This window comes from Ahaetulla prasina, chromosome 2 (genome assembly GCF_028640845.1).
Source record: "Ahaetulla prasina isolate Xishuangbanna chromosome 2, ASM2864084v1, whole genome shotgun sequence".
NCBI classification, from domain to species: Eukaryota; Metazoa; Chordata; class Lepidosauria; order Squamata; family Colubridae; genus Ahaetulla; species Ahaetulla prasina.
Genome location: NC_080540.1, coordinates 140,714,086 through 140,738,153, shown reverse-complemented (window position 1 = coordinate 140,738,153; position 24,068 = coordinate 140,714,086). Strand labels below are relative to the sequence as shown.

General features: G+C 41.9%; 1 protein-coding gene across 4 annotated transcripts in view; it reads right to left on the bottom strand.

The window, feature by feature from the left end:
- SLC39A11 (solute carrier family 39 member 11) overlaps positions 1 to 24,068 on the bottom strand; it is a 349,879-nt gene that overhangs the window by 315,501 nt on the left and 10,310 nt on the right. For all 4 annotated transcript variants that reach the window (XM_058168375.1, XM_058168377.1, XM_058168376.1 and 1 more), the window contains exon 4: positions 3,236 to 3,394. In XM_058168375.1, the coding sequence (XP_058024358.1) occupies positions 3,236 to 3,394 (159 nt within the window). The remainder of the gene's footprint in view (positions 1 to 3,235; positions 3,395 to 24,068) is intronic.

The window sequence follows — 24,068 nt, the reverse complement described above, 5'->3', positions numbered from 1 at the left end:
TTAGCAGGAAATGTCAGATTTAGTTCATAGATACAAAAAAAAAATGTCCTCCGGTAGCAAGACATGTGCTTATGTACATGACTTATGTACATATCTTATGTACAGAATTATCTTTTTTGCACCTCTTCCCAGAAATCTTGGTACATTTCCTGAAACACTACTATTTTTTGTTTTAAAAAAATGTATAGACCTTTAAACAGCTGTATATATTTGTTCTATATGAATTATATGAACTGAATTAATAGCCAATAGCAACAAAGTACAAGTAGTTGTCAGGTTACAATGGCAATTGAGACCTGGATTGACATTGCTAAGAGAAGTGGTCATAAACCGTGACATCACATGACTGCATTACTTAACAATAGCAATTTAATTTATTGTCTATGTGTATTTACCCATGTAATATGGCTGTAGAATTATTATTTATCTTTCTTATCTTGTTTACATCCTGACATGATACCTTTAATACCATCATCCAAGAACATCTTCTTATCCCAGGTCCTTGGGAAGGACTTGATAGATGGACAAGTGCCAAATCCATTGTAAACATCTGGATGATTGTGTGACCAACAACAATAATAATATTTGGGTTGCTATTCTGCCACTCAGTCAGCAGAAATAGGAAAAATATTTATATCATCTCTCTCCCTCCCTCTTTCCCTATCTATCTATGTAACCTATATCTATCTATCCGTCCATCCATCCATCTGTCTGTCTATCTACACATGCACACAAATACATTGCATATTTTGTAAAAAGTGCCCGTGAGAAAATGGCCAGTTGTACCTGCACATATACCTTCATATATGCTTTGGATTGAGATAATTCTCTATTTAAACCATAGTATATTTGTTAAATTTAACTTCTAAATTTCCTCCATAGTTCAAGGTGGTGTTTATAGCATTTTCTCTCCCAATTTTCCCACAACCACCCTACAGGGACATTGGACCAAAAGGGGACCCAGAGTAATCCAATGAGTTTCTGTGGTTGAGAATGAATTTGAACCCAGATCTCCTTGCTTCTAGTCCAATATCTTAACCAACCAGCTGATGGTAAGGACTCTGGGGTGCTGTGGGGGTGGCCATGGGAGAATCTAGAAGAGCCAGTGCAGGCTGCATGTAAGTAAAGCCTGGGGAGCCCAACAACAGCTGTGGGTGAGATGAGGGTGTAACTATGGATCAGACATAAAGTGGAAGTGACTTATTAGAATGGCTTGCGACCTTCCCGGCGGCTTCCCCATTGTTTTTGCTTGTGAGGAATCCAGCAGGGAAGGTCACAAATGGCAATCACATCATGGCTTCCTGGAACATCATAGTTGCATGCCAGGCACCCAGGCACTTCAATCATATTCACATGGTCACAGGGATGCTGCAATGTCCAGAACTTTGAGGATCAGTCATACATCCATTTTTCAGCTCTATTGTAACTTTGAATGGTCACTTAATGAATGGATATAAGTTGAGGACTACCTATGACTGTCAATTTGCACTTCTGTAAAATATATTCATGAAAATAACTGTTCTCTCTGCCTAATTAAAGGCCCATCCTTCCAGCTAGGAGCTGAGAAAACATTTTCAAATTAAAGACAGCACTTGAAGGTTACTAGTTCTTTGCTAAAAATTAAGGAAATGGACCACTGCTCAAAAAAACAATTAAAAATATTTAAAGTAAGAATTCCCATAAACTACTTTTAAAAAGTTTTGGATTTAAAATAGAAAAGACATCTAATAGAACAGGAGTCACCAACCTTTCAGACCTCAGGGACCACTAAATTCATAATTTTAAATCCTGTGGACCACTAATATGAATTTTTTAAAAAGATAAATAGTATTTAGTGCAATATAAAAATGCAAATAATTATTCTGAGGACCACCAAAATTTTCTCACAGACCACTGGTTGGTGACCACTGTACTAGAAAGAAAATGAGAAAAGAAACTAAGTTCTCTCATTTTCATAAGCACAAAGAATACAGAAATATAAGCACTGAAATTGTCCAATATCCTAAGACTGGCATGGTGAAAAAGGCACCTACAGTGCAATGCCATTTGTCAAGATGGCCATCCGTGCCCATCCTAGATTTCTCTGTTTACTGTCCTCCCATTGTGAGACAAAGTACATGGCAGATGGGAAAACAGAATGATTTTGGCTTCTTGACATCTAGCAAGTACACAGAGACAAAAAAGACAGAGAAGATATTGATATGGTGAAGAAGAAGAATGATGTCCAGATATTGTGAATTCCAAATGTTTAAGCTTAAAATGTTTTCAATACACTCAGAACACTGCAAATAAAATCTTCAAGTACTGAAATAAGATTCTTGAAATTTTAAATATTTTGCATGTCTTGGCAAGACCCAGGGAAAAAAAAGATCACACCTGTTCTAGCCCTTCACACCTGATCTTCCTTCCTCCTGTGTCTTTTTCTCTTTCTTTGAATGTTTTTCTAAATGTTTTTCCCCAAAAACAAACAAAAAAAGCTGCAAAAGCAAGGAAATCTTTATAAACAAAATTTAGGAGAAGATCAAGTTGTTTGCGGTTATAAAAGCCAGAAGTGTCTCACTCCTGGTCCAAATGGAGAAGAATCACTGAGTGAGATTATCTGGAATGGCAAGTGGGATGCTTTCACAATAGGCAGGAAGAGAGGAAAGGGAAACAGGTTCAGACTCATACTCATGATGGTACCACTCGGGTGCTGGACTCTTCCTATAATAATTGTGATTTAGAACACAATTTAGGGCCGCGGTGTGGCTCAGGCTGTAAGAAGCCTGTTATTAAACACAGCTGCTTGCAATTACTGCAGGCTCGAGTCCCACCAGGCCCAAGGTTGACTCAGCCTTCCATCCTTTATAAGGTAGGTAAAATGAGGACCCAGATTGTTGGGGAGGCAATAAGTTGACTTTGTATATAAATATACAAATAGAATGAGACTATTGCCTTACACAATGTAAGCCGCCCTGAGTCTTCGGAGAAGGGCGGGATATAAATGTAAATAAAAAAATAAAAAATAAAAAATAAAAAAACACACAGTGAAGCATCAAAAGAACAAAGCACCAAAGAAATATTGTTTCATCTCCTATCTTCCCCAAACTCTTCAAAGGCTCCGAGAAGAAAGCTAGATCAAAAATGACACACCTTACCTGGTACCAGCATTTCATTCAGGGCAGGTCAAGAGTAATTCCCAGCATATCAAAAATAACTATTGATCTTGGATGATCAGATTTTGAGAGGTACTCACCAGCCATGGAATCAGGAGGTCAGTGAAGTATACAAATGCTGCTCCCAGAGTGAAGCCAACAGCTACAGGGAGGAAGGCCAAGGCTCCAAACTTCCCAGAGTCCTCAGCTAGCTCAATTGCAGGTTCAAGAAGGGACCAGTAAGAAGCAGCCAACATAACCTAAACAATAGAAGACAATAGGCTATTCAAGTCACAATTAAAGTAACCTTATGCTCATTCCCTGAGAACCCAATGAAAGAAAGTTGCTGTTAATATCCACTTCCATTTACCAAACAAAGAGGGAGGAACCACCTATACAACCGTTATATATACAACATATTGTTCCTTGGTTTAAAAAAAAAGTTAAGCAGATTCTAAATATTTCAAATTAAAAGTCAGCAACTTGTCACCTAGGAATAATAGAACCACAGGACTGGAAGAAGCCATTCAGCCTAATCTCACATTTAGTAATCTCATATTCAGTATGTGTGGCTTCCAAAGAAAATCTAAAAGCTCTTTACCAAATGGTCATTTTATCATGGAATATAAAAGGCTTGTTTTAACCACTGCTTTTTCACTCTGGCTCTGACCAGTCCAATTTGAGCAGATCGGTGAAAGACTTTTCAGCTATCCCTTGAGAATGCACAGCAGCTTTGCCAATTTTCAATCCAGCTATTATTCCTCCTTAATTGCTATATTTTATTTTACAAGTTGCTGGTGGTTGTTTTTTTACTAAATCAATTTTTGCTTAAAAGCAGTGCAGCAGTTTTTTTCCAAAAAGCACACCTGGGCTAAATCTTAATATATTGTAATAATGATTGTTAGGACTTGAAGAACTGTCAGCTATATTTATTCCTGCCTCCTGCCAGAGAACGTTAGTTTATCGTTTATCCAATTATCTTAAATTTTCTTGATCACGGTTTCGTAAAATAAAATAATTATCGATTTTTAAAAATCCATCCCAGATCCCCTCCCCACAAGAGCTTTACTGAGGTATTTTAATTGACTGGATTTCCCCCCTCTGGTGTTCTGTATGTGCTGCCTTCTATTTACAATGTAAGCATATGTTTAACATTTGTATTGAACTGTGTATAACCATATTGCATACTACTGTGGAATTTATGTGAACAATTAAGTCCTTTTTGACTCTTAGTGACTACATAAATAGATTTTCTCCATGATGACTTATCCCTAAATTGAAATTTTGGGTCTTCCAATGATGTACCCATTGCCACTGTAACTGGGTCCATTCACATTTGCTGCTGGTCATCTTCTTCTCATTCCTTTCACTTTTCCCTTCATTAGAGCCTTCTCCAGAGAGCTGATCTTCACTTATGTCCAAACTAGGCTAATTTGACCCTTCTCATTTGTGCCTCAAATGAGAACTCTGGGTTGATTTGTTCAGTGGTCTATCAATTTGTTTGCGTGACTGTCCACAATATTCTCAAGTCTTTCCGAACACCAAAATTCAAAAGTGTTAATTGTTTTCCTATCCTACTTCAGTCCAACTTTCCCCTCCATACAGCGTTACAGGGAATATTGGAGTTTCACCATTCTGATATTTGTAGGTATACATACATCCTGATATCTTAATATCTTTTCCAAGGCCATGACAGGGATGGTATGGGATGGAAGAGAGGAAAGGAGAGGAGAAGAGAGGAGAGGAGAGGGGAGGGGAGGGGAAGGGAAGGGAAGGGAAGGGAAGGGAAAAGAAGGGAAAAGAAGAGAAGAGAAGAGAAGAGAAGAGAAGAGAAGAGAAGAGAAGAGAAGAGAAGAGAAGAGAAGAGAACTTTATCTGGCCAAGTATGATTAGGAAGGACAAGGAATTTGTCTCCGATGCAGAAGCTTTCAGTGTACGTGCAAAGCAACAAAGAAATAATAATGGTAATAAAGATACTAGTAAGAGGGAGTTAAAGGAGATGAAAAGGATAATAATATTACAGCCATACAATATGGGTGAAAATACTTCGACGTAAGGCAGTACCATAGGATTAGGTGTTCAGTAGAGTGATGGCACGAGGGAAAAAACTGTCCCTATATCTAGTTGCTTTGGCATGTAATGCCCAAGTTGAAAGAGTTTATGTCCAGGATGTGAGGGTTCCGTAGTTATTTTCTCAGCCCTCCTTCTGACTCATGCAATATACAGGTCTTCTACGGAAGGCAGACTAGTTGCAATTGTTTTTTCTGAAGTCCTAACTATTGATTGGAGTCTGTACCTATCCTGTTTAGTTGCTGTACCAAACCAGACAGTTATAGAAGTACAAAAGACAGTTTCAGTAATTCCTGTGTAGAACTGTGTCAACAGCTCCTAGGGAAGTCTGAACTTCTTAACTTGATGCAGGAAGAACATTCTTTGTTCTGCCTTTTTGATGAAGGTTCTAATGTTGGGTGACCATTTCAATTCCTTGAAGATTATAGAACCATGATAGTGAACCTATGGCACGTGTGCCAGACATGGCATGCAGCACCCTCTCTGATGGCACACAAGCCGTCACCCCAGTTCAGCTCTGTTGCGCATGTGCATGTGGCCTCCCGCCAGCCAGCTGGTCTTCAGGTCTCTGCTGCGCATGCGGGGGGCAGGATGAATGCGGGGAGATGCAAATGCATGCAGTGGGGGGGCATGTGTGGGGGAGCAGGACACATTCATGGGGGGCAGGGCGCATGTGCAGAGGCCGCATGCACATTGCATAATGGGGGCTCAGGCGCGCACATGCGCTTTGGGTACTCGGTCCAGAAAAGGCTAGTCATCACTGTTATAGAACCCCAAAACTTGAAGGATTCTACTGTTGATATTGTGCTGTTGGATATAATAGAGTAAAGAAGGGCTCCTCCTAAAATCCACCTCATCTCTATAGTTTTAAGCATGTTCAGCTCCAGATTGTTTCAGATTTCTTAACTGGTTGTTCCTTTATGCCTGATGATTGATCCTGAAAGACAGAAGCAGTCTACTACTTTAATATCTCCACTGCCGATTCTAAAACTGGTTGTCATACCTGCTGCCACAGATTTAACTTAGTCCCATTTTTCACTGTGCTCCTTCACTTTTATTACTAGAGCTTGCAAATTCTTTGCATTCTGGCTAGCAGGGTAGTGCCATTAACATAGCACAGATTATTGATGTTTCTTCCTCCAATTTTAAAACTGTGCATATTCTATCTGTACTGTGGCTTCCTGGCCTGCATATAAATTTCATGTGAGGAGAATGAGGTGTTCTGGAATTCCCATTTTTCTGAGCACAATCCACAGCTTTATGTGATCAACAGAATCCCAGGTATATCTATAATTAATGCAGCACATCTTGACTTCTCTTTGGTATTTTTGGCTTTTGTAATTATCCAGGGTAGATCAGCCTACCTCTGCCCTCCCACACTCCCCATCTAGCCTTTTCCTAATCCAGCTGAACAGTAGGCGTCAAAGTATAAAATAGCATGATTTTGTTTTTACACCAAAGATGTTACAATAGATTTTTCTGAGTTCTAAATATAATTATTTACTCAAATGACAGCAGCATCATATTCAGATAGAATGTTCATTCTCTATTTCTATGAGATCGCTTTATGGATTAAGCTCAACTCTCAAGAAACTTTTTCTTCAGTCAGAAGTGCAGCAACTAACATGAAAAATCTGGCCGACTTATTCCACTGAGCAGTAATAACATCAAAATAACTTTTACAGATCAGACACTGGGGACTGCACCAATGGTCCACTTGTAACAAGAATAGTTTTAAATTGCCAATGCTGATAAAGAGAAGTAGCCAAGCGTGCTCTCCTTTAAAGAAATAATTTTTAAAGGAATCGGGTGCTTTAAGTCTTTTCTGCCCTTAACCACTTAATTTCAAATTGTCCCAGCCTCTCTTTAAAGATCTACAATATGCCTTTTATATGTGCCTTTTTTACTCACTGTGTAGTAAACACTGGAAGGCCAATAATAAACATAAACAAGTCTCTCTCTTTGGCCATTTGCCTAAACCGCTCATCTTCAGCTCATGATTTAAGATCCAGAACTAGGGACCATAGAAACTCTATCAAACTTTTCCCTACACCCATCTGTTCTTTAAAAAATGGGGAACATGACACAGTGAGAATTGGAAGGCATAACAATAATATGCAAATAAAATAAAATGATAATCCTAAATGAGCCTTGATGTTAAAGACCTAAGAACAGTGAAGATTAGTAATCTAGCACAGGGTCTCCAACCTTGGCAACTTGAAGACTTGTGAACTTCAACTCCCAAAATCCCTCAGCCAGCAAAGCTAGCTGTGGAATTCTGGGAGTTGAAGTCCACAAGTCTTCAAGTTGCCAAGGTTGGAGACCCCTGATCTAGCAGGCCTGAGTCTTTTTTAATGCTCTGATCAAAGATCAAAGGACAGCAATAAAGTTTACTGAGGGCCAGGATCAAATTAATCAAACTTACTTTGCAAGGAAGCCATAACAAGGGATCAAGTCTACCGGAAAATACAATCCACCATAACCCGAATCAAGTGAAACCGAAAGTAGCTCAGCAGTGGACTAGATAAAAATTTTTAGAGCCTAAATTCTTTTTATTAGAGAATTAATATTGGGTTTCTCTCTATTCAACAGAAATATGCACAGCTATGTAAGCAAGAGTTGACATGAAAATCAAAGTAATGCAAGGGCTTGTGGACGATAAATCATAGAGCTATCGTGCACAGTATTCTAAATTGTGAAGGCATACAAATAATGCACTTGAAGTTTCTCATAATTAAAATCAGCAACCAAACTCATGAAATTTATTTTTCTTTATCTCCACCACCCCAATTTGAACATGAAAGAAAACATCTCATTTACATTTATAAAACGAACAGATAAAAATAATGCTAAAATGATTTTACATTGCAAATGTAATCTCATTATTTGCTGGGTTCTGTTCTGACATGAAACAATGTAAAGAGCAAATCATGAATGCAAATAGCAAAACCACAAATAATGAGAATCTTCAGAAGATAAGAACTGAGGGGTGTGCTTATGGATGGATACCATTTCTCTCCCAATGCATATGTATTTGCTCTCCTTCTCTTTGTTCAACTGTAGCTCTTCTCACTGGTTAATCTGGTTGAAAGGTTATATCTGGCTTCCTTGTGCTTCCTTGATCTTTTTCTTTGGAACTTGGTCATCTGGTGGTAGAGGAAGTTATTCTGTTTCTACCACATGCAGAAGTTTCCACTCCACATACCGGTAGTTTTTCATGATCTTGATGAATGGGTCTCTCCATTGTAACCACCAGATGCTAATATTGCCTTCAAATCATTCACAACACCTTCTGATCACTATAAGCAATCAGACAGCCACCTGTGAGTCCAATGGAGAAGCTCCTCCACTGAGATAATGAAAGACATGAGTCACATGGCATGAGAACAGTACCTAGCCTTTAGGCTTCACCTAGAGCAGGGGTGTCAAACTTGTGGCCCACCCCCAGTTTAGCCAAGGGGGGAAAGTCACGATACATCATGTGACGATGTGATACCACGAGTTTGACACCTCTGACCTAGAGACTAAGGAAAGCTGTCCCAGAACCTTCTTCTCATAAATACAGCTTTCACATTCTAAGCCCAAACACCAATATTATATTCCTTTGCCTACTACTAATTCATGATATAGCTCTCACATATACACACTGAAGTTGTATACAAATAATTCTCAACTTATGACCACAACTGAGCCCAAAATTTCTGTTGCTACGCAAAACAATTGTGTTGAGAAATAGGTGTTGAGAATTTGTCTAATTTTATTATCTTTCTTGCCACGGTTGTTAAGTGAATCACTGCAGTTGTTAAATTAGTAACATAGTTGTAAAGTGAATCTGGCTTCCCCATTGATTTTGCTTGTCAGAAGATCAGAAAAGGTGATCATATGACCCCAGGACACTGCCACCATCATAAATATGAACCAGTTGCCAAGCATCTGAATTTTGATCACATGACCATGGGAATGCTGCAACAGTCGTAAGTGTGAAAAACGATCATAAGTCACTTTTCTTCAGTGCTGTTGTAACTTCTAACGATCACTAAATGAATGGTTGCAAGTCAATGAATATCTGTACAGCAGAATGCCATCTTAACTGAAGTGAAATAATAAAAAAAGGAAAAAGTAATGAGCTTTCTTGAAGGAAAAAATCCTGCTGTCAACAGGCACTTTTGCATACAGCTCTATCTGCACTGCATAGCTGGATATTTAAAAAGCTTTAGTTTTTCACTAAATCTTCTTAAATATATTTAATGATCATTAGATAAAAGGACTTCTGCTTTTATGAAGTGCTAACCACTTAAAAGTATAAAATGCAAAGAGTAAGAAGAAATAGAAAATCATTTCCCCTAGGTCAGGATCAAATACAAGTTCCAAAGTTATAACATTAGGAAATGGTAGGCCTCAAGCTCCTGCTTAGAATCCACCCAGCACCATTTGATGGCAACTTCAAGAAAACGAATGCTAGATTAAGATGAACTTTGGCCTGATCCACCTGGGCTATTCTTGGATTACTGTGGCACATTCTACATCTAGCTGCCCTTGAAAAGTATGTGGAAGCTTCAGTTGGTATAAAATGCAATGGCGCAGGCAGTTATAAACAGCCTGTGCTCCCTAAGATGCCCTATTGCCTGTTTGCTTCCAGATCCAATTCAATGTGCTGGTTTTGATGTTGAAATCCCTACATGCCACAGGGTCAGGTTTTTGAGGAGCTGCCTCTTCCCAATTACATCTTCTCAGCAGGTTCAGCAGGAGGGATATGTTGTGTGTCCTGTCAGCCAAAGAATTTTATTTGGCAGGACCCAAGATGACAGTCTTTTATGCCATGGTATACCCACCCTTTGGAAGATCAATCCCCCTGCAGCCAGTTTGGCCTTCAAAATGTGTTTGTGCCATTGGGTTTAGGTATCCCATGAAAGTGGAACTCCTGTAAATGGTTTTATGTGAGGACTATACCATTGGTGAAATTCAATTTTTTTTACTACCAGTTCTGTGGGTGTGGCTTGGTGAGTGTGGCATGGCTTGGCGGGTGTGGCTTGTTAGGCATGGCAGAGGAAGGATACTGCAAAACCTCCATTTCCACCCCACTCCAGGGGAAGGATACTGCAAAATCCCCATTTCCGCCCCACTCCTGGGGGAAGGATATTGCAAAATCTCCATTCCCATCCCACTCTGGGACCAGCCAGAAGTGGTATTTGCCAGTTCTCTGAACTACTCAAAATTTCCGCTACCGGTTCTCCAGAACCTGTCAGAACCTGCTGGATTTCACCCCTGGAATGCACTCTTTATTTTTGTTAACATAGTCTTCAACTGTTCTTATTTGATTTTTAATGGCTAATTATATGCATTGCTAATTTTTATTTAATTTTTATTTTAATTGTGTATACTGCTCAGAGTTACATACAGGTGACACGTGTGGATATATAAATTCAATAAACAAATAAATAAAATAAACTTTTCCTTGAGCAACAATGAACTCTGTTCATTAAGGCAGGAAAAAGTGATGTTAAGGTTCAAACCTTTGGACCGTTTTTTAATATCTATTTATGTGTGTATGTGTGTGTGCATATACATATATATGTGTGTGTGTGTGTGTGTGTGTGTGTGTGTGTCTTATTTACAGCTGGTTTCCTATTCCAGTACTGTTTTTCTAATATTGGTAATCAACTAGCTTATCAAAAAGTTCTATGCTTGAATCTCTGCTTGCTAGCCTTGAAATCTGAGTAACCGACAAAAGCCCAATGCTTCCCACCAAATTTATAAAGACAGATAGCCAAGCTGAAAAATTGTTAGTGCAGTAGGATTTCCTGTCTTAGCGCTACAACATAAGATACACTGAAATGGCGAATCTATCTATATTGAAAGTCAGATAAGAGCAGCATTTTTATTTATTTTATATATTTTGGTAAACTTCACAACTTCTTCTGGCATGGTACCCCTTGGAAAGAGACAGGTGCAGTGCAGAATCCCACCCTAGTTTGCTGGCATTCAATCCAATGTGTGTTTGTGTGTGTGTTTTTTATGAAGTATTTTTGCTGCCATAATTATCTTATCAGTGACTCACAGCACTGCCAAGCTTCAGGGTTCCTTAAAGAGAACAAAACTCATTGGCAGTTTTCCATCACCACCAAAAATATAGGAAATAAAACCCCACAATGAACTGCCACAAAGATTAAACTAAATTAAGAGCTAAAAGGAGAGCATTCAAATACCATGTGCCACAAAAAGACAGGATTATTGAGGGACAGGCATGATAAAAGAGGAGGCTTAGGGTCACTCACCTTGTGCTTTCAACAAGTTGCTGGATTGATTTGTTTTAAAAAAGGGATCAATTTAACATTTATATTCTTGGAGTGAGAATAAAAAGCATTTTAAAAGCTTCCTTTTAAAAATAGAAGAAGAGGAGAAACACCTGTTCCACTGACATTAATTTTACATTATTTAACAATAGGTATCAAGTGCATCTGGAACTAGCCTATTCCAGATGCGAGCACTGGAGACAAAAACACAAGCAGGGGAAGAAGAAAGAAACCATTTCTAGTTCTTTTCAGGCATAGCTTCCCCATGTGGAGGAAAATCTGCCATCTCTACTAGTATATCCCAGCATTCCTATCATGGGGGGAAGAGAGAGCGACTACAGCAGGGGTCCCCAAAGACTGGGCAACCGGGCTGTGCAGTTCAACTCACACAAGTGGCGGGCATCAACACTCACAGTCCTTCTCAATTGAGCAGCAGGCACATGATCCTGCCACTTACATAAATGAGGCTGTGCACGCGCATGCCTACCCCTCACACAAAACCATCCCCTTCTCCCCCCCCCAACCCCGCGAGGCCGCCAACCTGGAAAAATTGGGGAACACTGGATTATAGCACTAACCTTTCCAAATGAAAAGAAAAGATATTATGACATTTTTAAATGCAAATATATATATATATATATATATATATATATATATATATATATATATATATATATATATATATATACACTCTCTTATTACTCTCTTATTGTGCTTAGCTGTTTGTATGTCAGTACCCTCCAGTTGGCCTAAATTGTGCATTATTTTTGAAACAAAATACCTAAAATCCATTAATTTAAAGAAGGCACAAATAAACCAGGACATATTATTCCTATGGAATTGACATTTCCATGATGTTTATAACAGTTTTATTTGCAAATGTGATTGTGATTTTCAAAACTTGCTGCCAGCTTCCCACAAGCAGTCAATGTTTGTAATCATTCCCACTACCATTGTTTTTTCCCAAGCCTTGCTGTTTCTGTTTAGCTGTTTAGCTGTTTAGATATTCACTTTCTACTGAATTTTGTTTATCCCTACAATTACTTTTCTCTTTTTTAAAATACTTTTATTAAGAATTATAAATGAAAAGAATAAAAACAATACAAACTAAAAAAAATACAGAAAAATACAAGTACCGTATATACTCGAGTATAAGCCGATCCGAATATAAGCCGAGGCACCTAATTTTACCACAAAAACTGGGAAAAACTATTGACTCGAGTATAAGCCGAGGGTGGGAAATGAGGCAGCTACTGGTCAATGTAAAAAATAAAGATAGAGCCAAGTAAAATAACATGAATATTTATTTGAACGAAAAACAATAAAAGTGCAAAAGGGGGAAGGAGGATTCCCAGCTTTAGAAAATTTAGAACTACGCCGCCTTTGGTATGACCTGAGCATAGCTCATAAAATTATCTGCTACAATGTACTTCCTATCAATGACTACTTCAGCTTCAACCACAACAATACACGAGAACACAATAGATTCAAACTTAAAGTGAACCTCTCCAATCTAGATTGCAGAAAATGTGACTTCAGTAACAGAGTTGTTAATGCCTGGAATGTGCTACCTGACTCTGGTCTCTTCCCAAAATCCCCAAAGCCTTAACCAAAGACTATCTAGTATTGACCTCACCCCATTCCTAAGAGGTCTGTAAGGCGTGCATAAGAGCACCAGCGTGCCTACCGTCCCTGTCCTAATGTTCCCTTTAGTTGTATTCCTTTTATGTATTCAATTCATGCTTATATTTATATAATTATTTAATATGTATTTGACAAAATAAAATGAATGAATGAATGAATAGAATAGAATAGAATAGAATTTTTATTGGCTAAGTGTGATTGGACACACAAGGAATGAATGAATGAATGAATGAGTGAGTGAGTTACTTCAACAACATTGTCTCACAGAAATTGACAATACAACTGCAAGCATGAAAATGAGTCCTCCTTTAGCTTCCAAGGGACCAGGGTGCCTCTGAAGGTCAGTGCTCTAAGCACTAAGAACCCAGCACAAATCTAAGCCTGTATGCACACCAATAGTGAAAATACCCTGCACAGTGTCTCTTGGCAGAGAAGGTTAATTTTCATAGACGTTGGGGTGGCTCTTTTTTTTTTTGGCAGGGCAATAAGGATCTCTAATATCATTAAACCCAAGTGTGAGGAAAAGACAGCAGCTAAAATGTTAAGGCCAGTTGTGTGACCTTCTCCAATACAGTTGGCCTGGCTGTTTGCCAAAACTTAAAACACCCTCCCATCCCCCTCCTGCTAAAGCTTCTTTCTTAAAACAATTGTGGTCTTTGCCTTTCATGTCGCTCAACCTTTCACCTGCCAGGTTCCTAGCCCTTCACCCTTGACCCACGGCTGTGTTTGCTTAGCATTGTGCCAATGGACTTTAGAAGTCTGTGTGTGTGTGTGTGTGTGTGAGAGAGAGAGAGGGAGAGAGAGGGAGGAGGAGGAGTGCAAAGGGGAAGGAGGATTCCCAGCTCTAAACAAAGGGAAATCCCGGAATGCCAGCGAAGGCGGTGCTCGCGTTCCTCCTCCCTTGCTCAAAAGCCCCAATAACCTTCACCAGCAAGGCAGACCCCCACGGAAGGAAGGGGACGGGCTGACTCACGAGCATCTGGCTGAAGAGCAGCTGCTCCAGGTCGCCCAGCACGGTGAAGCACGGAGGGAGAAGAAAGAATGAAAGAAGGGGAGGAACGGCCCCTCCTTTCTCTCTCTCTCTCTCTTCCAGCGCCGCGGAAGAGAAAGGGACTAGAGCACACAGGCGCGCACACACGCCCAGCTTCTGAAGCACGGAGGAGAAGAAAGAATGAAAGAAGGGAGGAACGGCCCTCCTTTCTCTCTCTCTCTCTTCCAGCGCCGCCGAACAGAAGGGGACTAGGGCGCGCACACACACGCCCAGCTTCTGAAGCACGGAGGGAGAAGAAAGAATGAAAGAAGGGGAGGAACGGCCCCTCCTTTCTCTCTCTCTCTCTTCCAACGGGAAAACGCTCTTTCGCTTGCGGGGGAGAGGAGGGAGGGAGGGAGGGAGGTTGGCTTGCTTATTCAACCCTTCCCGGCTAGCCATCCAGCCCTTCCCAGGAGAAGGCGAGGAGTTTTGGGCGAGCGACCTTTTTGCTAGAAAGCGGAGCGGCTGCCCCAACACCACCAGTTGGGGCGGGAGCCGGGTGAGCTGCAGTAACTCCCGCCAGGCTATGCATTGGCGCGGGGAAGCCCTGGCGGTGCAGTCCTTCTCGGCTGAGGGAGGGAGGGTTTCCCCGACCGCGCGAACTCGCCGCCGCGAGAGCCACCCCAAAGGCCAGAAGAAAAGGTCATTCCATCGGAGTAATGGAGCGAAGGCTCCTTCCTCTCCCGCCTTACCCATGCTGTGCGAGCCCGGCTGGGCTGCAACCCTGCCGCCGCCGCTCCTTCCTCAGCCTCCCGGGGCTCGCGCCCTAGCAGCCGCCAAGCTCAGGCCGGACTCGGCAGCTCCCCATCAGCACTCGCACGGCGCGATTCGGGCAGGAGGAGTCGGGCTCGCTCCGTGGCGGTGGCGGCGGCGGCGGCGGAGGCGCCACCGCCACAGAGCGAGCCCGACTCCTCCTGCCCGAATCGCGCCGTGCGAGTGCTGATGGGGAGCTGCCTACCCATGCTGTGCGAGACCGGCTGGGCTGCACCCCTCCCGCCGCCGCTCCTTCCTCAGCCTCCCGGGGCTCGCGCTCTAGCAGCCGCCAAGCTCAGGCCGGACTCGGCAGCTCCCCATCAGCACTCGCACGGCGCGATTCGGGCAGGAGGAGTCGGGCTCGCTCCGTGGCGGTGGCGGCGGCGGCGGCGGAGGCGCCACCGCCACAGAGCGAGCCCGACTCCTCCTGCCCGAATCGCGCCGTGCGAGTGCTGATGGGGAGCTGCCACCCATGCTGTGCGAGCCCGGCTGGGCTGCAACCCGCCGCCGCTCCTTCCTCAGCCTCCGGGCTCGCGCTCTAGCAGCCGCCAAGCTCAGGCCGGACTCGGCAGCTCCCCATCAGCACTGCACGGCGCGATTCGGGCAGGAGGAGTCGGTCTCGCTCCGTGGCGTGGCGGCGGCGGCGGCGGCGAGGCGCCACCGCCACAGAGCGAGCCCGACCTCCTGCCCGAATCGCGCCGTGCGAGTGCTGATGGGGAGCTGCCTACCCATGCTGTGCGAGCCGGCTGGGCTGCAACCCGCCGCCGCCGCCTTCCTCAGCCTCCCGGGCTCGCGCTCAGCAGCCGCCAAGCTCAGGCCGGACTCGGCAGCTCCCCATCAGCACTCGCACGGCGCGATTCGGGCAGGAGGAGTCGGTCTCGCTCCGTGGCCGTGGCGGCGGCGGCGGCGGCGGAGGCGGCGGAGGCGGCGGCGGAGGCGCCACCGCCACAGAGCGAGCCCGACTCCTCCTGCCCGAATCGCGCTGCGAGTGCTGATGGGGAGCTGCCGAGTCCGCCTGAGCTTGGCGGCTGCTAGAGCGCGAGCCCGGAGGCTGAGGAAGGAGCGGCGGCGGCGGGGTTGCAGCCCAGCGGGGCTCGCACAGCATGGGTAAGCCGGGAGAGGAAGGAGGCTTCGCCCCAGTACTCCGATGGAATGACCTTTTCTTCTGGCCTTTGGGGTGGCTCTCGCGGCGGCGAAGCTCGCGCGGTCGGGAAACCCTCCTCCCTCAGCCGAGAAGGCTGGCGGCCCTGCCCAGCCCTCTCACTGCACCACCAGGGCTTCCCCGCGCCAATGCACAGTCCGCCAAGTTTGCGCCGTCCGCCCACCAGACACGGGAATGGGGGCCGGCCTGGGGGCGACAAATCCCGCGAGACCTCGGCGGGCCCGCTCCCCGTCCCTCCCATGGGAGTCCGTTCGGTACCCCCTCCTGTGCGGGGTTCCCGAAGACGTAGACTCGAGTATAAGCCGAGGGGACGTTTTTCAGCACAAAAAACGTGCTGAAAAACTCGGCTTATACTCGAGTATATACGGTACCTTCCCCCTTCATCCAATCATTACAATCCTAATAACTTATCATCCTAACTAAATAAAAAATAGTGATTTATTAAAAATAAGTTTATCTAGTAGGTAAACAGAATCCAAATGCTTCACCAGTGTTCTTTATCAGCAAAAATCCTGTAAAGGCAATCAGATGAACTATTTTAACTTTTAATCCTGATCAAATAAGCCAATGTTTTATTCCATACTCTGAGTTTAAAAAAAATATTTTAAAATAGTCAAAAATAGTCCTAGAGCTAGGTTTCTATCTGTATTTTAAACCAAAACCTTTGAAAAAGTTTAACAGATTTTTTTTTTACATCTAATAAGTAAAGTTTATTGTTTTGTTTGTCACTTCTAATAAAGTGAATAAAGTATACTTTAATTAAGCCTACTCTTCCTTTCAGAAAATACAGTTCTTACCAATTCTTGGCATGAAATGACATAATTAATCAAAAGCCAAGCTTGTTTTACCGCCACTGCACAGTAACTTAAAAGTGCCTTGTTTGTCTCTGAATATAACAGTTCATTACATTTTCAAAAATTTCAAAATTGTCTAATTTCTCTGCTTCTAATCTTGTTCAGGCATTTGGTTGGATATGTGTAAAATCCAGAGTTCAGGGTAGAAAATGAAGCTGAGCACATACAGACCTATATCTCTATCCAGTCTCTAAATATTTAGGCAAGAGAGATCAGCGGGGCCGCGTTGTCTGGGTGAGTGATTGCGACTCTGATCAGAGCTGAGTGCGGGCATGACTCTAGCCACCGGTCAAGGCGTGATAGGGTGGGGCAGGGTGGGGCAGCCATTGGTGGGATTTACTGGTTCACCAAACTGCGCAGAATCTTAAAAACCGGTTCGTCTGAACCAGTCTGAACTGGCTGAAGCCCACCTCTGCCCTTTCCCTTCAGTTTGCTATTTCCAGTTCAGTGTAGAAAATAAGGAAGTTCATCTTGGTGGAGATATACAAGCATCATTACCACAATGATAAGGAGTGAAACATGTTTTAAATCCATAATAGTCAATTAATATCTGGACGGGCCTCAAACAGACAACTCCCTAATTCACAGAAGTACAACAAGGGGGAGGATATAGCTCAATCATACTTGCAAGATTTTGTTACTGTTCTTCTTCTTCTGTATCTAGATCAAAGTTTACACTGCCAGAATGAAGCCACCTTCTTGGCTTTGTCATTGAAAATAAGCCATTATGGTACACGTTTCTGGTAGTAGCCAACAAACATACCAGCAGATGGGCTGGGCTCTGTGTCTCTCCACATTCACATAGCATATTGTTATCCGCTAAAAGTCTCCACTAGAACATATTGGGTTTACATATAGGCACTCCAAATCTCAACCTATTCAGAGTCTTCCAAATACCGTAGTATAAGGGAGGTCAGATCCTTCAGCCATATCCTCTTTAATGTTATTCCTTGCTTAATGGTAACATAGAATAGAATAGAATAGATTTTTTTTAATTGGCCAAGTGTGATTGGATACACAAGGAATTTATCTTGATGCATATGCCCTCAGTGTACATAAAAGAAAAGATACGTTCATCAAGAATTCTAAGGTACAACACTTAATGATAGTCATAGGGTACAAATAAGCAATCAGGAAACAATATCAATATAAATCGTAAGGATACAAGCAACAAAGTTAGTCATTCTATTCTATTCTATTCTATTCTATTCTTATTTTCTGTTATTATAGCTGATTTTTATAAATGTAGTTTTAGCCTTCCTCTGGAGGTAATTTCTCCACTACCTAGTGGGCTTGACATTCAGCCAACTGTTCCCTTACCATCCATTTAACTCTGAAAATTTCATAGCTATTTGACATTTGCTTAATGTCAAATAGCTATGATATAGCTATTTCCCTGGCAAGAACAATAGGTTAACTTTTAATCTACGGCAAAATTAGTAATGGTATCATGGCACACGGCCTCCACACTGCTACGTTTCATTACTAATTTTCTAAAAACTAACAAAAATTGTCTAATATTGCTAATTGCCTAAAAACAAAAAATATGGTTTTCTCTGAATAATCTCAACTATTCATGCAAGAGTTTTAAAATTCACCCTTGCTGATAGTGAGACCACTTTTGTTGTCTGATTCTTTCTCTTAGAAATACAAGAAACATTTGAACAGCATTGCGACACATGAGGAATGTTCCCTTTCTCTCCCCAGAATAAGACACAGAGTTCTCCAAGTAATGCTAGAAAGAATGGCATTTGGTGTGCTATCATCCAAGTTGTTCTTCAAAAACAATGGTGTCAGATTATGGATCAAATTCCTCACATCTCAGACAGTCAATAGCTAATAAAAAATTTAAAAAGCACATTCTTAGTTTAATTCTCTTTGTCATTTCTGCAAGAGGGAAAGGAACTGAGATGTTCGAAATAGCCATCCTAAATCACCAGGCATCGTAACTAAAAAGACATGCAAGAAACCTGCTACCTGTGTGGATTCGGATATATTTAACCAACACAAGCAAAACAAAACTTTGCAAAAAGTGATCCTCCATCCTCATTTTAAAAAAATTAGCTTTGGGGCACCATTCTTTTACATAGTTATTTTTTTTTTAAAAAATAACGTTTTCCATTACAGTCTTAAAGTGATTGCCAAATACATTCTTTGTATTCAGGTCAAAACTGCTTCCTGGGAATTAAAGCAGGCATGTGATATTTTTCATCAGAGCCCTCTTTGGTAATGAACTGGAATAAAAGTTTTTGAGCTCTGGAACACTCAGCAGACAGGAGGAGTGGGGGTTGAATTTAATTAACGACAGAGCCATGCCTCTGCAGTTCACTGCATCTTCTGATTCTACATTTCCCTTTGGCATGAAAAGGAAACTCTTGATCCTGAAAAAACTTTTATGATTTTACTCTATGTGCAGAAGAAAAAAAAAACGATCTATGATGTGCATGTCAAAGGTACCTATCTTCCATCAATTTCAAAGAAATTAGACAAGCTGTTTGGGTTTCTTAATGCTGCCCCCACCCCCACCCCCGGGTCCCCACTTGGTTTGAATACAAGCAATACCAGAAATTGATGTTGCCTTCCACTTGTTGTGGTCTGCCAGCAATCACTACTTGGGCCTTGGTCACAACACCCGTAGCAGACTTTGGCATAACAGAATATGCTGATCTGAACGGTACCCTAATTCTGGGGTACTTTGCTTCTGCTGGAAGACACAAGCTTGATACAGAAACACTTGCGTGGGCAGAAAAGAATTCCATTCTTTGCACAATCCAAATCATCATCTTCTATTGTGACTTCTGTGCAGCTGATACATCCATGCTCCCACCTAAGCAGGCAGGATATGAAGGGGGGAAAATGGGCTGTTGCAGTTTTCTGCATTTTCTTTTTGCTGGTTGATTTATTAACATGTTTTAAGAGTACTCTTCCATAAATCTCAAAAGCAATTTAGATATAAAACACGGTCATTTTTGAACTTTCTAAAAAGGAGACGTTCTGGAGAGGTAACAATGCAAACTGATGCACCATGTATTGCAAAAATGTATATGTATATATATATTACATTTACATTTCACTTTCTCTCTGAAAGCTCAAGAGTGTTTATGGGGGTCCCCATTCAAGTTACCCTAATAACATTCCTATAAAATGAGCTGGGTTGAGAAGTACAATTAACAGTCACCAATGAGCTCCACTATTAAGTGGGGATTTGAACCTGAGTCTGCCAGGAACAAGACATCAGGAGCCAAGATAGAATTCACAAGCACAAGAATTTTTTTCATGCGACCTGTACACAAGAATCTGATCTATTAATGGTCAGGGTGAATCAACAGAATTCATAGGGGGCTGGACTTAGGTCTCTTGTGGGAGCGCAGTGACTCCCAACTGATGACACATTTGACACCCCACCCCCCTTGGACTCAGCTGGGCCATCTCTTACAGTCTCCCTGATCAAAGTCCAACACTTTAATATACACAAAGGAACCCACAACATGCATGAACATACATGCACACATTCACACTCTTCAGTGGACTCCTTGTGAACTCAGTCTCCTTTCTTGCCTGCACTTTGCTGAGTAGCAATGTATTATGAAACCTGTATGGGAGACATGAGAAGAAGATTATATTGGGTCCAAGGGTAGAACTCGGGGAGGGGAGTGTTTGGGAAGAGTGGAGGGCTGCATCTTTGTGGGAGGCTCTGAGTTCTGGTCTGTGAAGCAAGGAAAGGAAGAGAACAACTGAATCTTCCAACAGGGAATTCTTCCTAGATTGACAGGCAGCAAGAGCAGATAAGCAAAGCCCTAATAGGGTTTGAGGAGGATTAGAGAAAGAAGTATGGCCATGGATAGAGGCAGCATAAGATTTTCAGACCAGAAGCTAGAAGGCTTAAAGCTCCTCTGTTTGAGGGACCTTCTCTTCTGCTATGAAGCTACACAGTTTCAACTCTCAAAAGTTTAACTACCTGGTATGTGGGAAAGGGCCTTGTCTTATGTGGCTCCCAGCTAAAGAATGCTCTTCTTGTGTGAAGGCACTTGCCCGATTCTCCTAATATTTACAAACATAGCGAAAATATACAGTACTTCCTTCTCAAGTTCTTAAATTAATCAGGCTTTAATTATTTAGATTTGAATGTTATTTCTTTTGTATTGGCTTTAAATTTTGTTCTATTATTGTAATCTACAATACCTTGAGTGCTTATATAAGCAAAAGGAATTAAGCAAAGATTCAGAGCAAATAAATATCAAGGAAAAAAATAAAGGGATAGAGGGTTTTTTTATATAAAAACAGGGAATATATAACAGACCAGGAACTGACTCATGGATTAGGTAATAATTTGTTAATCGAGTTGCTTGTAAAATATATCACAAGAGCTCAGATTTCAGGTACTACAAGGTAGGATGGCGCAAGCATTCCTACAAATGTAGCAATGAGCCCATTCCAAGCCATGTGTTACAATTGCCAAAATGATTTTGGAACTTTTGTACACTTTTGTACAAAACTTTTGGGGGTTTTTTCTACTGATCTTTCACATGTTCTTCCCGAGTAGTCCAAAAATGCCTAGTGCTGAGAGGATGTGCTCAGTAAAGGGCAAAACCCTTAAATATTACCCAACACTTACTCTGATACTTGCCTAAAATTATCCTGAATGCCATCAAAAGTTTAAGTGCCCCAAAGGGATGTAACTACTGGTGCTCCTGCTGCTAATGAAATGTAGTCACTACCACTCTTTGTGATCCTCAAACCCCAGGATGAATCTTTTCTTCTGTTTTGTCAAACTTTGGCAAAATGCCATCCAAACATGGCATGATGCCACTGGTGGGCTGCAACCGGTTAGATGAGAGAGCACTTTGTGCACACACGCACCTAACACGCTTGTGCGCAGCGTTTAAAATACAGCAATTTGATGCTCAGCTGCTTACCTTCTAAGGCAGCCCTGGTAAGTAGAACAGCAAAGGGCGTAGAAATCAGTTGTGCCGCATGAATCAGCTGAGCCAAAAAGAAGGAAATATAAGACAGGATAGGGTGGTGGCAGGTGGGCAGGTCCAGTTGATCATCGGAACTACCGGTTCACCCGAACTGGTCTGAACCGGCAGCAGCCCACCACTGGATGATTCTAAAATTCGTGTGTACTGTGCTATGTACTTACATCTTCTTTTTGTGACCCAGTTGAGAAATAAAGGTGGACTATATCACTGTCTTCAGTTAAGTTCCAAACCCACAGTCATTTCATCTTGCTAAGGTAGAATATGTTCCTCCCCATCCAGATCTTCAAACTCCCTCAATGTGGCTTCATGCATATGCTTAAACAAGAGGGGTGAGTTCTTTAACACCTTACAATAGACAGCTTTAGAGATCATCCTCTCCCACTTCCCCTCCTCCAGCCTGGAAGAAGAGAACCACTATTCTACTTTTTTTCCCTTTTGAAAATACTACTGAAATTAAATTAAATTGTATTATATCTAGTTAAATTAATGGCAGATCCTGGGAAGTTCAGGGGGCAAAGGGACAATTGCATCTTTGGGAACACCATGAGGTAGCCCTTTTGGTGATAACAGTGAAGCTAGGGATGAAATTGAGGCGCAGGTCTCTATTTCAGGCCAAGCTTCGGTGCTGCTGCCAAGTGTTACTGCGCAAGATGGCCTAGATGGGGAAAGGGGAGACAGGGAATTATTTCTCTTTTGTTCCGGGGCGGGGGGGGGGGAGCTGACATGCTGGCAGAGTCAAATGAGGCATTTTCTTAACTTTTGACACACTGAGCCCAAAAGGTTTGCCCTCACTGCCCTAGAGTCAGATACAAACCAAATGAAAGCAGCAATACTTCATCTGTGGAAGGACCCAGAGGGCTATACTGCAAACAGGGACCAAACAGTGAAAATCAAAGTTACCTATACTCAAAAATCCATAACATTAATGTTGCTTTTAGCTTCTATATTAATAACTTGCCTAGGCTAGTAAAGAAGACAAAAAGCCTATGCTGGATCAATCCATGTGCTCCCGCAGCAGCTAAACAAATGTAAAATATAAGTTGATGCCCTACCTGGATTTCTAAGAGCAGGAATGGGGAAACCTGTCCAGCCGAAAACTGGTCCATCCAGCCCACAGACCCCTGAAGTAGGCCTTATCTCTTTGCCAAAGCCTATCTCCACCACTGCTTTGTCTCATCTTCCTCTTTTGAGGAGAGAATAAAGTTGCAAAGTCTGAACTAAAGCCTGCTGCCCACAAAAGTGAGGATAAGGAATGTGACAGAGTAATTTGACAAGCAAGGCATCTCAGATTTTGCCAGTTTCTTTTCCATGCATTAGCCCTTTATTAGAAGAACTGTATAAAACGGAAGTACATGCCCTTGATTAGAAGGATTGTACCTAAAGAAGGTTTTACTCTTCTAATTTATTATTCCTTCTCTCTCATCTCCTCTTTCCAATTCTTATTTTTTTCTCTTTCAAACACACAACTCATCAGCAGAGAATACACTCTCAGGATGTCTCTGGTCTCTTTTCTTTTGGTAATGTCTCTTTACTTTTTCTAAGCTCTCCTGCAGCTACTACATCCCAGAGTGCTTAGAACCAGCTTCCTTGTAGCAATTTTAAGTGAAAAGAATGAATGGATCCCAGTTTGATTTAAATAACCACACCTTACCCCTTACGCTAAATCAGTCTTTTTGGCTATGATTTTTGCTCTCGTTTTGTTAATTGTGACCTCCACAATTGTACTTTTATATTCTTTTAACTTGCATTTTAATTTTGAACCCCCAAGAGGTTATCATGGAGACTGGGGGAAGGGGGCTTGCAAACTTTTCCAAAAGAAATAATTTGTACTCTGGGAGTTCTGTCTCCCATGCTTCCCATGTACAGTATGTGAGTGAGTCTCTGTAAAAGACTTGCTTTTGCCTTTAAGAAGTCTGCGTGTGCAATTGCTAGATAAAGATTCACCACTGCCAAATACAAAAATTTCTTTAAAAACCAAGCATCAGAATATGGTTTCAGCTCTAGTCCTCCTTCTGGAGCAGTTGTAGATACATTAATCATAATTATGTGACTTCTGTAGCCATTCAATCATCATTACGTTATGGTTTCTGTTCTATAAAACAGCATAAAAGAGCTAAACAGCCCCAACGTTATTAGTCTTCCAGAA